The sequence below is a fragment of the Fukomys damarensis genome, unplaced genomic scaffold (assembly GCF_012274545.1).
Source record: "Fukomys damarensis isolate Sample0158 unplaced genomic scaffold, DMR_v1.0_HiC HiC_scaffold_8, whole genome shotgun sequence".
Taxonomy (NCBI): Eukaryota; Metazoa; Chordata; class Mammalia; order Rodentia; family Bathyergidae; genus Fukomys; species Fukomys damarensis.
The window spans coordinates 6,094,650-6,111,826 of record NW_022900920.1 but is presented as its reverse complement, the minus strand read 5'-3'; the positions used below and the strand labels follow the sequence as shown (position 1 = coordinate 6,111,826).

At 41.8% G+C, this 17,177-nt stretch overlaps 1 protein-coding gene across 8 annotated transcripts in view; it reads right to left on the bottom strand.

The window, feature by feature from the left end:
* Positions 1-17,177, bottom strand: part of Cfap46 (cilia and flagella associated protein 46) — a 126,267-nt gene that overhangs the window by 73,565 nt on the left and 35,525 nt on the right. For all 8 annotated transcript variants that reach the window (XM_010620294.3, XM_010620301.3, XM_010620286.3 and 5 more), the window contains exons 23-27: positions 12,184-12,315; positions 11,514-11,676; positions 10,685-10,772; positions 9,607-9,745; positions 7,960-8,143 (exon numbers count right to left, since the gene is read on the bottom strand). In XM_010620294.3, coding sequence (XP_010618596.1) covers positions 7,960-8,143; positions 9,607-9,745; positions 10,685-10,772; positions 11,514-11,676; positions 12,184-12,315 — 706 coding nt within the window. The remainder of the gene's footprint in view (positions 1-7,959; positions 8,144-9,606; positions 9,746-10,684; positions 10,773-11,513; positions 11,677-12,183; positions 12,316-17,177) is intronic.

The window sequence follows — 17,177 nt, the reverse complement described above, 5'->3', positions numbered from 1 at the left end:
CAGGAGATTAAACACTCCACTGAAAGTGTACGCAACAGAATAAAAGAATGTGAAGACAGACTCTCAGATATAGAAGATAAGATTGCAGTCAGTGACCATGAAAAGAGAGGTCTCTTAAAAACAGTAAGAGATCATGAGAAATCGATCCAACAACTCCTAGATGATGCAAAGAAGAATAACATAAGACTGATAGGAATACATGAAGTAGCAGGAAAAAAACAAATGACTTTAAAAAGCTGTTCGCAGAATTAATGACAGAAAACTTTGCAAACAGAGGGGAAGAATTTGACATTCAGATAACTGAGGCATATAGGACCCCAACTAGCTACAATAAAAAAAAATCTACACCTAAATATATAATAATTAAGATCCCAGAAACCTAACAGAAGAACAAAATACTACAAGCAGTAAGAGAAAAGAAACAAATCACATGCAAAGGAAAGCCCATCAGAATCACAGCAGACTTTTCAACACAAACCCTTGGGGCAAGGAGAGCCTGGAATGAGATATTTCAAGTACTAAAAGAGAACAACCTCCAACCTAGACTGATGTATCCAGCAAAACTTTCTTTCAAAATGGAGGGGGAAATAAGACACTTCCATGACAAAGAACACCTGAGAAACTACATGAATACCAAACCAGCACTACAAGCAATTCTAAACAAGATCCTAGAAAAAGACAATGAAGGCAACAACACCATGAGGTCCAACAGAGCAAATCAAATAGGCAAGGCAAGAAATTAAAAGGAGAAGGTGAAAAAGTAAAAAGAGTCAACAAAAGGCCAATAACATGTCAGTAATAAGTCAGTACATATCAGTTATAACCAGCAATGTCAATGGCCTCAACTCACCAATCAAGAGAAACAGACTGACAAAATGGAAAAAGAAGCAAAATCCAACAATATATTGTATACATGAATGTATGTATGTATGTATGTATCTATGAATGTAAAATATCTAGTACCTGCTTTATGATACATAGTAGGGACTATGCTTTATCAGAGCTACATTTAAGGATATTACTCTAGAATGTTCTCTTTCCAGATGATGATTAACAGGCTAATAGAAAAAATGGTGCCAGGTACCACAACAGCAACAGAACTTTGCTGTTTTCTGGATATTATTCTTTTTTTTTTTTAATGGAATGTGCTGAATGTCTACAATTTTGTTCAGATGACTGCAGAATCTGGAAAAGCTGTTGCTGCTATCTATATATATATACATATATATAAATTGAATTGAATTTTGGCAAACTTTAATGCTTTAATGGTGCTGCCAACTTTGGAAAAAGTCATCCAAATTTACTGTGTTGAGTTGGCATTGTACAGAAATGGACAACCATATTGGTCTAGAAATGTTTATTTTTATTTTTATTTTTTATTTTTTTCCATGTGTACAGGGGTAATGCATTGTACTAAATATGTAAGGTCATATCTACGTGGGTTTGATTACAGAAACTAATAGTGTATTCTCTAAATAATGAAAGAAAGAATAAGATAAGACTATAAGAGCGAGAAGCAATTTAAATATGTTCAGGGACTATTTTCATCTCCAGAGTTAAGGATTATTTTAATGTTACATCATTGCCTTTTCGCTTTTACTTTCCTTACTAGTTTTATTTTAGGATTCCCTATTTTTAATGTTCATACAGAGATTTCTTTAACTGAAATACCAAATAGTTTCTTTGGTGTGAAAAACTATAATAGTACACAGGATCCTAATGAGATAATTAATAATGTGAAATAGGAAGTAAAGGGCTAAAGGTGTAGGGAAAGTGGGAAGGGTGGGGGAAAGGTAATAAGGGAGAGGAAAAAAATATGAGAAACTGAAAAAATGGAAATAAAGTGTTTGTAAATGGGTAGGTGAGGAGGAGGTGAAGGGAGGGCAGGGACAAGGGGAAAAAATGAGAATCAAGACCTATTATGTAAAGGTACAGAATCCCAATGATGAATGTAATTATATTGTATACCTAGATTGTACCAATAAACTCAATAAAAAGAAGAGTAAGATAGCAATTGTAAGTATATATGCACCAAATACTAGCGCACTCAACTATAAGAAATAAACACTAATGGATATGAAAATTAGATAAGCAATAATACAATTAATATCATTGTAATGGTATTAATACAAATATACAATTGTAATGCAGGACTCAATACACCACTGGCACAAATAGACAGATAAATCAGAAAAAAAATCAATGAATTCTTATTAGAGCTGAACAGAACATTTCAACAAATGGATTTAGTAGATATTCATGGAGTGTTCCAAGCCACCATAAAATACACATTCTTATCATTATAGGGGATTTTCTTCAAAACAGACTACATACTAGCTCATAAAATATGCTTACATAGATGCAAAGGAATTTAAATTATCCCATGTATATTATAGACCATAGTGCAATGAAATTGAAAATCAATGGCAAAAGAAACCATAAAAACTAAATAAGCACATGAAATTTTAAAATCACCGTCCTAAACAACCAATGGATCACACATGAAATTAAAGAAGAAATTAGGCAGTTTCTACAATTAAATGATAATGCAAATATAACTTGCTAGAATTTATGGGATGCAATGAAAGCAGTCCTACAAGGGAAATTTATGTGAATTCACATATCTGAAAATTAGAACAGCTTCAAATAACCTAATGTTGAAACTCAAGGTTCTAGAAAAGGAAAGAGCAAGTTAATCAATTACTGGCCTAATTATTTAAATACAGGATATTGCATATTTCTTTTCATGATTATTATAAGATAGCATAAAAGGAAACATAAAAGTGACAATTTTATCAAACTTATTCAGTACAAGAATATACTAGTTGAAACAACATGTGCCCAAAAGATGCTTAGGATAGTCAGTACATAAAGTAGTGCACTATCTGAGTGATGGTAGGTGTTAACTGTTAAGTGGGTAAACCCAAAGCTCTCATACAAGGAAGGAAATTATAAAGATTAGAGCAGAAATCAATGCAATTGAGACTAAGAAAATAAGTCAAAGAATCAATGAATTGAGTTGATTCTTTGAAAGATTATAAAATTAACAAAACCTTAACCAACCTTATAAAAAAAGGGGAACAAAAGACTCAAATTCACGGAATTAGGAATGAAAAGGGTGAAAATCCTACAGAAATCCAGAAGATCATTAATACCTACTTCAAGAACCTGTATTCTAGTAAGACGAAAACTACAGAAGAAATCAATAGATTCCTAAATACATATGAATCACCAAAGCTGAATCCAGAAGTTATAAAGATTCTAAATAACCCAATATCAGTCAATTAAATTGAAGCTGTCATTAAAAACCTACCAACAAAGAAAAGCCTATGTCCTGATGGATTCACTGCTAAACTATACAAGGACTTTAAAGAAGATCTAATGCCACTACTCAAACTCATTAATGAAATTGACAGGAAAGCAATACTCCCGAAGTCATTCCTGGAAGCAAGCATTACCCTGATACCAAAACCAGAGAAGAATACAACCAAAAAAGAGAGCTACAGGCCAAACTTCCTAATGCAAAAAATCCTCAAAAAAGTACTGGCAAACAGAATGAAGCAAATCATCAAGGAAATTATACACCATAACTGAGTAGGATTCATCCTAGATACAGAGATCATACAACATATGCCAATCAGTAAACACAATACACCACATTAACAGAACCCAGGACAAAAGCCACATAATCATCTTAATAGTGCAGAAAAACATTTGACAAATTCCAACACCCATATTGATAAAAAGTCTACAGAAATTTGGAATAGAAGGTCTTTATCTCAATTTGATAAAAGCTATCTATGACAAACCAACATCCAACATCATACTAAATCATCAGAAAACTTTTACTCTAAAATCAAGAACAAGACAAGGATTTCCACCATCACTGTTCCTGTTCAATATAGTTCTGGGAACATTAGCCAGAACAATTAGATAAGAGAAATAAATAAAAGGAATAAAGGTAGGAAATGAATAAATTCAATTTATCATTATTTGCAGGCGACATGATGCTCTGCACAGAAGACCCCCAAAACTCCGCCAAATTCAGTAGCACAGCAGGACACAAAGTCAACACTAAAAAATCAATAGCCTTCCTGTACAGGAATAACAAACTCACTGACAGAGAAATCAGGGAAACAATACCTTTCATAATAGCATCAAGAAAAATGAAATACTTCAGAATCAATCTTATGAAGGTAGTGAAAGACCTATACATGAGAACTATACTACTCTGAAAAAGATTAAAGAGGATATCAGAAAATGGAAAGATATCACCTGTTCTTGCATAGGTGGAACCAGTATAAAAATGGTCATACTCCCAAAACTGTTATAAAGTTTAAGGCAATCTCAAATCAAAATACCAACAACATGCCTCAAAGAATAAGGAAAACTATCTAAAATTCATACCAAACTAGTAGAAAGCTAGAATAACAATTCCAGGCAGCGAGGGCAAGGCAGGTGGTATCACAATCTCATATTTGAATTATAACACAAAGCTACCATGACAAAAAACAACATGGTACTGGCAAAGAAACAGATTCAAGGATAAGTGGAACAGAACAGAAGATGCAAAGACAACTTCAAGCATACTCTGCTACCTTATCTTTGGCAAAGGGGCCAAATACCTTCACTGGAAGAAAGATAACCTCTTAAATAAATGGTGCTGTGAAAACCGGCTTTCCACATGGTGAAGACTGAACCTAGATCCATATCTCTCACTTGTAGTAAACTAAAATTGAAATGGATCAAAGATCTAAATATTAAAACCAGAAACAATCTACTGGAAGATAGAATAGGTAAAACTTTGTAAGACATAGGTGTAGGCAAAGGCTTTATGAACAAAACCTGATCACACAGGAAATATTACAAAGAATCAGCAACTAGGATCACATCAGATTTAAAAGCTTTTACACAGCAAAAGAAATACCAACAGAGTGAAGAGACAACCCACAGAATGAGAAAAAAATTTTTACCAGCTCCTCCTCAGACAAAGGACTAATATCTAGAATGCACAAAGAACTTAAAAAGTCAGAGCCCCCAAACTTAAAGACCCAATTAAAAAAATGGGCATCTGAAACAGATACTTCTCGGATGAAGATGTACAAAGAGCAAATAAAAAAATGAATAACATCACAGGTCATTTGAGAAATGGAAATTAATAGAACACTAAAGTCTGGAGATTTAGCTCAGTGGCACTGCACCTGCCTTGCAAGTGCAAGGTCCTGAGCTTGATCTCCAGTACCAAAATAAATAAATAAATAAATAAATAAATAAGAAAGAAAAAAAGAACTGACATTTCATCTCATTTCAGAAAGAATGGCTATCACCAAGAAATCAACCAATAACAAATTCTGACATGACTGTGGAGAAAGAGGAACTCTTCTTTACTGTTGGTGGCAGTGTAAATTGATACAATCTCTACGGAAAGCAATATGGAGATTTCCCAAAAGTCAAAACTAGAGGTTCCATTTGACCCAGCTATGGCCCTTCTAGGTATCTTCCCCAAAGAGTTTAAAGCATCGTACCACAGTGATATATGCATACCCATGCTTATAGAAGCACAATTTATAATAGCTACATCTTGGAACCACCCGTATATCCATTAAAAGATGAATGGATAAAGAAAATGTGGTAGAGCTGGGGATTTAGCTCAGTGGTGCCACTGCCTGACTCACAAGCGCAAGCACGTGAGTTTGATCCCTAGTACCAAAAAAAAAAAAAGGAAGAAAGAAAGAAAGAAAGAAAATGTGGTATTTATGTACAATGGAGTAGTACTCTGACATAAATAATGATAACTTGACTCATTTTTAGATAAATGGATGTACCTCAAGACCGTAATGTTAAGTGAAATGTTTAAATATCACGTTGTTCCTCTTGTTGAGAAGCCCAAAGGGTAAAGAAGGAGCAAAATGGAGGATAGATGTGAAGAAGGAAGAGCACGTTCAAATGAGAAGGGGAACAAGTGAGAGGGGGGAGGGAAAAAAGGAAAGAGGGTTGCAAGTGAGAATGGAAGGGAAAATGGAAACAAAATTTTGTAAAGGGGAAGTGTTGAAAGAAAGGAAGGAAATGGGAAAAAAAGAAAAATTAACACATATTGTGTACAGGTACAAATTCCCTATGATGAATGTGATCTTTATGAATGGCAAATATGTACTAATATTTTTTTAATGAACAAAAGATCTGAATAGATATTTCTCCAAAGAAGACAGGCAAATAGCTATTTTACTCCCCCAAACATGCTTGATATCATTAGTTATTAGGAAAATGCAAATCAAAACACAATGGGACTCCCACACCCGCCAGGACACCCGAGCCCAGTTAACATCCTGAGCCATGATGTGGTGGGACTATAACGGGGCAATATAATGGGGGACTATAACAGGGAGACTATAACGGGGGACTATAATGGGGGACTATAATGGGAGACTATAATAGGGAGACTATAACGGGGGACTATAATGGGGGACTATAATAGGGAGACTATAACGGGGGACTGTAATAGGGAGACTACAATGGGGGACTATAACGGGGGACTATAATGGGGGACTGTAATAGGGAGACTATAACGGGGGACTATAATGGCAGTTACTGGGGACACTGTGTGCAACACCTCAAGCGAAGAGACACTGCTACCTGTGACCCGGTGATTCCACTTCTAGGTACACACCCTCAGGAAACAAGAACACAGGGCCATGCAAACACATGTGCATATAAGTTCATAGCATCCCTATTTACAAGAGGCAAACGATGGAAAGCAACCTGAATCCTATCAATGGACTAATAGATATTCAAAGTATATATATATATTAATGGAATATTATTTGGACACGAAAAGTAATGTAGGCCAGAATAATCTACAGTGAGAATGAAACTTGATGACACAGCGCTCAGGGAAAGCAGCCAGACCCAAGGGCCATCAAGTACTTGATTTCATCTAAGTGAAAGGTCTAGAACAGGTGACAACAGAGACTGGGGATGGGGATTGAGTGCTAATGGACACTAATTTGGGAAATGTGTGACAAAAAGTCCTAAAATTGATTGTCTGATGGTTGTGTAACTCTGAATCTACTAAGAATCATTTTACACCCCCAAATAATGGAAAATAGGCCTCATGGTCAGTGAGGACAGACTCCCTCAAGAGGGGAACCCTGCGTGTTGGGCTCTGCTGCTCTCCTCAGGGGCCGGCCTTCTGCTCCCCTGTACATTGGTCATCACCTGATGTGTGATCCCTAAAGATCAGCAGGGAAACTGCAAGGAAAACCAGCTCTGAGTTTCCACTCACAGCAGTGCCCAGGTTGGTGTCATCCTCTCTGGGCCAAGATAGGCAGCCAGGGCAAATGACAGAGCTATTTGCACCTGGGCAGCCTCTACCCCACATCCCTCACCCAGGGCTGCCTGGACCCTGCAGCAGCCCAGGGCTCAGCATAGGATGTGTGCAGGGTCCTGGAAACATCCAGGAAACAGAAAAATCTTTTAAGGTATTGACTAATGGTTCAGGTCTTTCAGCTCAGAGGCCCGGGACACCTTTAGTGCCTACTAGTAAGTCCTCAGGTGAGTCCTCCACGCCTTGCTCCTGAGACCCACCTTCCCCAGCAACCCCAACTACACTGAGTGGAATGTCATCTGAATCTCTTGATGAGGGAGCAAATGTCCCCAAGATCCCCAAGTCAATAGAGCTCTGTCCCCTCAGCAATTCTAGCCTCCCAGGAAAAAGGCTTTCCCACCCTACCCTGTCTCTGGTTAGCCCCTTTTCCATACTGGACTATAGGGCAGGTCAGCCCACAGTTCCTGGCTCTCATCAAAGGAAAGTCCCCAACCTGCCTGGGGGCTCCCTCAGCAGTGGCTCCCTTAAGTGTTTACCCAGTAAATCCTAAACCACAGGCCTCTCATCACATGGTGATCTCTGTAATTAGAAGATGGGTTTTATTCACGATCACCCAAATTTGAGAAGACACAGACCTGCAATGCTTGAATTGCGTTGTGATAACACGTCAGCTCTCCACAGATATTCTTCGAGTTCAAGGCCAGGCGGTGCCACATGTGTGCCAAATAGTCTTCACTTTCATTCTTGAACTTTTGGATTTCCATGGTAAAGTTCTGGCCAAGTTTAGCCTTCACAATGACCATATGTTTGAAAATCAAACTAAAGAAAAGCCAAAGAGAGAAGTCAATGCTCCAGTTGAATGATAAAATTCTAAGCATACAGCCAGGTGTGGTAGTACAGGCCTGTAATTCCAGCACATGAGAGGCTAAGGCCAGAGAATCACTGTGAATTTGAGGCTAGCCTGAACCACATCGTGAGAGCCTGTTTAAAAAAAACCCAAAATCTAAACATACATAAAACATCCAAAAGAAAGCATCAACAGAACTAAGAGACAACCTACAATGTGGGAAAAAATTTTTACCAGCTGCTCCTCGGATAAAGGACTATTATCTAGAATATATAAAGAAATAAAAAAACCAGCCCCCTGCAATCTAAAGACCCAATTCAAAAATGGGCATCTGAAATGAACAGACATTTCTCAGACAAAGAAGCAAAAGCATCATGTAAATATATGAAAAAGTGTTCCACATCACTGGTCATTTGAAAGATGCAGATGAAAACAATGAGATTCCACCTCACCCCACAAAGAATGGCTGCTATCAAGAAATCCGTCAATAACAAATATTGGTGGGGATGGAGAAAGGTACCCTTCTCCATGGTTGGTGGGAGTGCAGACTGGTGCAACCACTGTGGAAATCAATACGGAGATACCTCAAAGAACTAGGATTAGAGGTTCCATTTGACCCAGCCATCCATCTGCTGGGTATCTTTCCAAAAGAATCAAATGAATCATACCACACTGATATATGCGCACCCATGTTTGTAGTGGAACAGTTTGTAATAGCTAAAGCTTGGAAATAGCCCATGTGCCCATCAGTTGGAAACTGGATAAAGAAGATGTGGTTTTTCTATAAAATGGAATATTACTCAGCCATAAAGAATGAGAAATGAGAGTCATTCATAGGAAAATGGATGCATATTGCAGTTATACTCTTAAGTGAAATAAATGTCACACATGTGTAAATATCAAATAGTTTCTCTTGTGTGAAAAACTATAATCGTAAGTAAGATCCTAATGATGTAATTTACAATGTGTAATAGGAAGAAAAGGGCTAAAGGTGTAGGGAAAGTGGAAAGGGTAGGGGAAAGGAAATAAGGGAAAATAAAAAATATGAGAAAATGAAAAAACTGAAATAAAGTGTTTGTAAATAGGAAAAGGGGAGGGTGCAGGGAGGGCAAGGGTATGGGGAAAGAATGAGAACCAAGATCTGTCATATAAAGGTACAAGGTCCCAATGATGAATGTAACTGTACTGTATACCTAAAATGTACCAATAAACCCAATGAGGAAAGCAAAAAGCATACAAAACTCAATTTGTCCATGTTTCTGCATACAGGGATAAAATCAGATAGAAATTGAGTTGGGTTTTTGTGCTGTGTGTTACCTGTCCTTGTCAAATTTCTACTGGAGAGATGAGGTCCTTCAACAGAATGGGAAAGTTGGGGAGCCCAGGTGGGGCAGTGCGGGAAGCACTTGGGTGGGTGGAGAGGGCGGTCACTCACAGGCGGTGGGCAGTTCGAGGCAGCACCTGCACAGCCTCATCCAGCACCCTGAGGCCTCCCATCCAGTCCTCCTGGTCAGCGTGGCTATGGAAGAGCAGGCCATAGAGTGCAACGCGGAGTGTAAGGTCGTCCTCAGTGTCTGGGACAAGGAAGAGAGCTTTAGAAACAGCTGGACTGCCAGACTCCTTGCTAACTGATGCCCTCTGACCTCTGACCTCCTGGGGCCCCCTGTGTCACAGTCCCCGATTTGGAGCCTTGCATCTTCAGTGCAAGGTTAGGCCAACAGGCCATCTTGTCCGGCAGGGCTGATGTGAGGGGTCGACCTATGTCCTGTCTCACCTACCACCTGCCCAGGGACCACAGGTCTGAGGAAACCAACTCCTTGAGTTTCCTGGCTGGTCTCTGCCACCTGCTCCCCATCAGTTTTAGCAGAAGCAGCATGACATCTGGGAATATGAAAGGTTAGCATGGGACACTCAGTCATTGTGGGGTTCATGGGTGTGTTACACCACAGCATAGAGGCTACCAGCACCACCTCACACATGCCACTTTCTAGATCTGAGACCACAGATAACTTGTCCTGTTTTTATGGTGCACAAAGAGGCTCTACACTGCTGGAAGCAAGGAGATAAGTGACAGGAGTTGCTCAGTGAGACATCGGCTGTGAGGTGATTGGCCCTCAAGTTTAACTCGGCACCTGTTAGCACCAGGACTGTGGTGGCCTGAAGCAAGCAGGACCCACCTTGTAGTACCAGACCTCCAGCATCTCAGGCTCATTGCATGACTTCCCATACAGCTGTGACCCTCTCCACCAGCATCAGTTCCAAGAGCTGGACTTGGGAAGGTCAGGGCTGGCTGCTCAGGGAGGCCCTGGGCTTTGCATCTGTACATAATGAGCTCTCATGTGGACCTCATGAAAAGCATAAAATGCAGACAGATTGGCCTGTGGTGGGCATAGCTGTGGTGAAGGCTTCCTGCAAGGGCACAGGATGTGAAAGCATGGAAGACTTGACCTGTGCTAAGTCCTCCCTCCCCTCAGCCTGGAGCCCATGGCCTTTGTGGCTTTGTTCCTGCTGACCTGGAAGGAAATGACCTTCAGTTGCTGTCCCACCACTCTGCAAGTCTGCCGTGGGCCACTGGTGCAGGAGCAGTGTCTGCCCTTTTTCCTGGAGGAAAACAAACACACATTCTGAAGGCTGCAAAGTGTTTTCCACCATTTTTCTTTGCATCTGTGTCTGTAATAAGTTGTAATAAATTCACTCACGTTGAAATTTAGAAGTATTAAGTCACAAAAAGTTAAATCGTATTTCACCCATAAGAAAGGGTCCTCAGTGCAAGGTTAGGTACACACACACACACACATACACACACACACCACATATACGTTACACATAGTTTTCCAATGACATGAAACATCCAAGTCAGGGTTAGGTTCTACATCACTGGGATCAGAAACCCAACAGAAAAAACTTTGGGAAGGCAGCAAAAGCAGTGCTCAAATTCAAGTTTACAGCTGTGAATGCCATTGGTAACAAGGAAGGAAGGTCTCAAGTCATAATCTAATTCTTAAGATACCAGAAAAATAATTAAACACAAAACCAGCAGAAGGAATAAAAACCAGAGTAGAGAAAAACAGAATAAAGAACAGAAAAACAACAGAGAAAAATCTATTGTTTAAAAGTTGGTAAAAAAGAAGAGGGAGGAGACTCTTCAGAACCAGGGGGAAAGTGTGAGGTCAGCACTAAGGTCAGCAATGAGCACTCCATCCTGGTGGGATCTCGGGACATCACCAGCCTCCAGCAGGCAATGCTGTGACCTGGGGAAGAGTGCCATGTGGCATCTTTCCTTGGGGGTCTGCCCAGCCTGTTGGAAGGCCCTTTGGAGGCCCGCCTGTACCCCCAAAGCACCTCCTTTGTGGCCTCTGTCTTGTTGATAATCTTGATGATCTTCTGAACGGCTCCCTTGGCCTTCTTCCTGTTGACTGCTGAGGACAGGAGCGGGAGCCAGGTGTTCCAGTAGTGCCGCGTGGCCATCATCACCAGCGCACTGCGGCCTGCAATGCCTCCAAACCTGAAAGGGTGTTCCATCCACAGGGATGCTTGGCCACACCTTTGCCCATGTGTGGCTTCTCACCCCAGAAGCTTCTGGACTTAGGAGGGAAGGGATGAGGCTAGTGTTGGAAGGGTGCCCTCGGCTGTCCTATAGGATGGGGGCTGTAGGTGGGTCTGCTGCACACTTCTTCAGCAAAGCCTTCTCCAGCTGGGCCAGGACCTGCCCATGCTGCAGAGCAATGGCGGGGTTTGCCAGCCACCTCTCCACCTTGCCCCCTAGCTGACACTACTGAGGCCCCGGGATGCTTCAGAACCCTCCTTTGAGCCCTCCTGTTCCAGAGCCCCTAGCTTCTCACAGGACCGCCCACAGCTGTCCCCAACTCTGAGCACTGGGCCACACTGCAGGATGAGGGCAGGTGACTTCCCACACTACCTAGTCCCTCCCTCGGCTCTTGGTGATGTCTCCCAGTGTCAGTGTAACATAGCATTTGCCAAGCCAGTGTCTGAGCCCCTGCTTGCAGCACACCTGGCACTCTCCAGGAAGGCCTTGGCCGCTGCCAGCCGCAGCTGCTTCCTGCCCTTCAGGTTCTCTATGATGCTCCGGCCCTGGATGCATGAAGCAGTGCACAGCATTTCCGCCACCAGCTGGGCCTCTACCCTGGAGAACAGAGGGGTTCAGAAAGAGGCCTGGCTGCGGCACATGCTGGGCCTCCCTCACTGGGAATGCTGTCACCTTACCTGTGGCCCTACAAGGTGGCACCCCAGATGGAGAAGCCATTTCCAACCCATCTTGTGCGTAGCACCCCACCCTCCTTGAGCCTGGGCTGGCCAGAGAGACTTGCCCAACTGACGCAAGGCAAGTGATGGTGGACTTCTGAGGCCTTGTCACCTTGCCTGTAGCGCCAGAACCACCATACTCGAAAAGGCCATGTGGCCAGATTGGTGCCCACACCTGGGTGGAGAGTCATCCTAGGGACACTTGGCTGTAGGAGAGAGAGCTTAGGATAGGAGAGTGAGCTGGCAGGGGGCGATTCCTGGCAGGTGGCCCCCGTGATAGTTACCTTATGAGACCCCCAACCCAGAATAAACTGAGTCTAGTAAACTCACAGCACTGTGAGAAAGAACCTTTAACTGTATGTTTTAACAACTAATTTTGGGTTAGGTTGTTGTGTAGCAAAGGACTAACAGAACCAGTCATTTTGGGGCTCTTTCTGTCAGGCTGTGTTTCCCAGGCCCAAGAAATCAAGCTGCAGATTAGCAACACTACATCTGGAGTTCAGGTGGTCATACACCCCTGAGGTGCACTTTGGATACGTGTCATACCTTTCTGATGCTCTCCCCATGTTTCCTGATCCAGCGCAGCTATGGCATACAAACCACCTGCACTAGGATGTGATCCCCTCCCCTTCGAGTACTGCAAGGGGCACGTCATTGCAACTCAAACGGGCACGGAATCTACTCTCTGGAAATATGTTTGTCTGTGGGGATTTCCTTCTGGGGCCAGGATCTTGGAAGCCCCTCTTGCAGGAAGAGTGTGTAGCCTCTTCTCCACTCTGCCTGAAGGAGCCAGGCATATGAGGACCTACCTCGCTGTAAGAGTCTGTGGTCTGCAGGGCAACAGGCTGTGTAATGGCAGTAAGGAAGCCGAACCCACCCTGTGAAATGGGTGTGGCCACCTCCCAGGTTGTGAGAGAGGCTCTGTATCCTTTCTTTGGTATCCATGTCCTGGGAATGTTTATCTTTATGATGTAGCTGTCAGGTAGGATTTCTTACCAATGTCATGGAAGGTTAGATTGGTTGGCAGGGTTTCTTTATGTTTTTACTGTTTTTTCGTTTTGTGTTGTTTTGTTCTACCAGCTACCAAGAGGATTATTAATCTGTGGCTGTCACTGTGTGTGTACCCACTGTTTTGCTTCCTGTATCTTAAAGCTCGCTAGTACGTGAACACACATTTAGCATTTTTAAATCTCATCATTGGAAAGTATCTCTCTGGTATCCTGAGGGACAGGCAGACAGAGACACATCCCTTGTGCTAGGTGCTTGAACAATCCCTAACCTCCCCATGCTCCCACTGCTAATTTGTGTGTGTGTTGGAAGAGCTCCAAGTGCACAGAGCTCATAGTTGAGTCCTGCCTTCCCTACCTGTGGGATGACTGCACCATGACTGCAGGTGTTTGGATTGTCTGTGGTTAATGGAACTAAAGCTGCCATTTCATTGTCTGCTTTTGTCTTAACTGATTTCATTCCTCTCCTCTTCTAAATTAACTATATTTTGGGTATCTTAATTCATCTCCTTTATTACAATTTTACTTATAACTCATGTTTTGTCTTAGCTTCAGTACTTGCTGTAGGGGCTACAACGTATATCCTTATCCAAAGCTCTGCCTTGAATTAATCCAACATTGTTTCCCACACAGTGTGACAGTCCTTACCTTCCCACTTCTGTTATCTCATTCCTGTCCTTTGTCTTATTGTTTTCATTCACTGTACTTCCACATTTTTAGAAATCCCACAATGCAATAATACTTTGTTTTAAAGTTGACCATCTTTTATAGGATTTAAGAACTCAAAAATGTACCATTTTGGGTGTCAGTCATCACTTTTTGAGCCAAGTTTCCATTTAGTGTTATTCTCCTTCAGCATGAAGAATTTCTTTTAATGTTTCCTCTTCTACAAATGGGCCAGTAATGGATTCTTTTAGCTTTTTTTAATATTAAAATATCTTGATTTCCTTTCATTTTTGAAGGCTTTTTTTTTTTTTTTTGGTGACTACAGAATTCTAGATTGACTTTTTCCTTTTATTAATACTTAAAATATGTCCTTTGTATTCTGGTTTGCATTGTTCCTGATGAGAAATCAGCACAATCCTTATCCTTGCTGTCCTGATTCTAATGCACCCCCAACTTCTTTCCAAGATTTTCTTATTGTCTTTCAGAAAATTGACTACAATAAAACCATGTGTCCATTTATCTTGCTTAGGGTCCACTGACATCTTGGATTTCTTGGTTGATATTTTAATTCAATCCGAAAAGCTTCCAGCTTTGTGTTTTGTCAGCCTTTTTTGCCTCTGGTCCCCAGACTCAAACTAAATTCATATTAGACCTCTGATAGCATCTCACAGGGCATGGAGACTCTGGTCAGACTCACAGATTCCTTTCTTTTCTTTTTCTTTCCCCCTCCCTCCCTCCTTCCCTCCCTTCCTTTTTTGTGGCTGTGGGGATTGTCTCAGGTTCCTCAGCCTCAGCATGGTGACCTCCTCTGACTTCCCATAGCAGGGGCACTGTCTTTTTCACCCTGGCAGCTCTTCAATCTGGGTGCCCTTCCAGGCACTGTAGGCTGTAAAATCTGGGAATGCCAGTGTGTATATGGGGCTCATTTCTAATGCCCCTTTTTTGTAAGAATCACATCCTTGTGTCATCTGTTGTCTAGTACCTGAAAGCAGTTGTTTTGTGTATATTTTCAAGTTTTACAGGTAGTTTTTTCAGCATAACAGTATGACACCCATTACTTTTTCAGAACTGGTATTAAAAATGACTTAAATGTATGCAAAGACCCAACACACTTGCTGATTATTTGAAATACAGATTTTGAGCAAAATACGAAGGTGCCAATGACATTCTTAGGCTATGTTTTCTTAACTAAGTTTGTGTCTGTTTTAAGGATATATATATGAAATTTCTTACTAATATATATTCCTTTACATGAATAGCAGACTGTGAAACTGATTTTGGTAATTACACATTAACAGTTGAGAATGTTAGTTGATTAGTGGCTACATTATTTTTCACCAGCCTGAAAACTATTTTTGCTATTATTGTGAAATGCTACCGTTAAAAATTACTCTAACAAATTCCATGCTAGAGTTTGTACACACAACTTTTAAAACGGAAACATTTTGGATGAAAATTCAAGACGTGAAATTTTTTAAAAAGCAAAACTTTTACCAAGGCTAGTCATCTGCAGGGATACCCTGTGGCCGTGTGTGCCCCTGTGTCCTGCTCGACTGAAGAATGGCCCCGGGCTCTGACAGTGAGCAGCAAGATGACGACATGTGGCATCTCTCATTGAGCGCAGACCCACGCTTCTCTACGTCTACTCAGTGTCCCAGCACCTGGGATCTGCCTCAAATAGGGTTGAGGGCTGCAAACAGCCACCGAAACACAGGAACATCCCACAGAGTACAATGGCGTCAACCACCACGGGGGGGCGAGGATGGTCTACACATGATCTTCTAAAGTTCTAAAGTGGGTATCAGTTTCAGAGTCCTGTATGACCCCCTCCTTTCCCTATTACCATTTACATGTAAATACGTCTTTGTCTTGATTATGAAAATTCCCTTTTATAAGTCAAATCCATTTTAAAGGTCACTGTTGGAACAGTAGCCCAGCCTTTATGCGGTACCCAGCTCTCCTCCTGTGCCTGTGCACACGGCAGTGGCATGCATCAGCTGCATGCACTGACTCTTTTGGGAGAGATGCCTTCCCAGTTTCTTTCTTCTGAAAGTTGGTTTCGAGTGATAGAAGTGGTACCTGCACACAGTGGAGGACGACGGCCCCTCCCAGCCCTGTTCCCTGCAGCTCTGTGGTCTACCAGGGACATGCTCATCTCTAAAAACCGGTCCCTGGCAGGGTCTCCCAATCTGCCACTGTCAACGTTCCCTGCAGGGTTTTCATCATGGAAAATGTGGTTCAGTTTACTCAGACCTTCTGCTGTCCCTTACAGCTCAACTGGTTAAGAGAGTTATTCTTAATTTCCCCCTTGTCACTATCTTTGCACCTTAGGATGGTATCTCACTCTCTCATTTGGACCCTGGGCCAGTGACATTTGACTGCTTATCTTCTCAGGTGAGGGAAGAATGACACTGGTCCCCTTACCCTTTTGCACTTTCTTTCTCCTCTACTACAGCACGTTGTTTGTGCTTTTACTTGATTTTGAACTGTCAAGATTAATCATTTCTTTTTGTGAAATATTAATGCTGAAGGTGGAACATCAGCACCACCAGGAGCATGTGCAGGATTCTCACTGGTGTTAAGTGTGCCTTACTTCTGTTTTTCTGACATTTCCAAAGCTCCCTTCTCATGCCACTATTTTCCTTTGCACAGTGCCTCTCAATGTATTCACAGTAGCTTCTTCCCTCCAGTTTAGATAGCTGCTTTCTCAGCAAGCTACGCAGTTGCCCAACCTTAAAGTGAATCTTGGCTACTTTTTGGACTCAACCTAACCCTCCCCTAACCTGCATAGCCTTACCTTGCCAAAGGGTTTCTTAGAACCAAGTATCTGGAGTGCAGTGCCATCAGGGTGGCCCAAGATGAGTGGCTAAACCTACGCATACCTAATTTCTTCATCTGGAATCTGAAAATGGTAGCACGTTTCTGCTGAGAAGAGTAAGCGTTCTCTAAGGCACCAGGCATGGGGTTGCTCATCAGTGTGTTTGTGCCCCTGGATAGGTGGAGGCTAACAAGTTACAGACATCACGGGTGGCTTTGCTTTGTGACTCCCAAATCATCACTGGCTATGTGA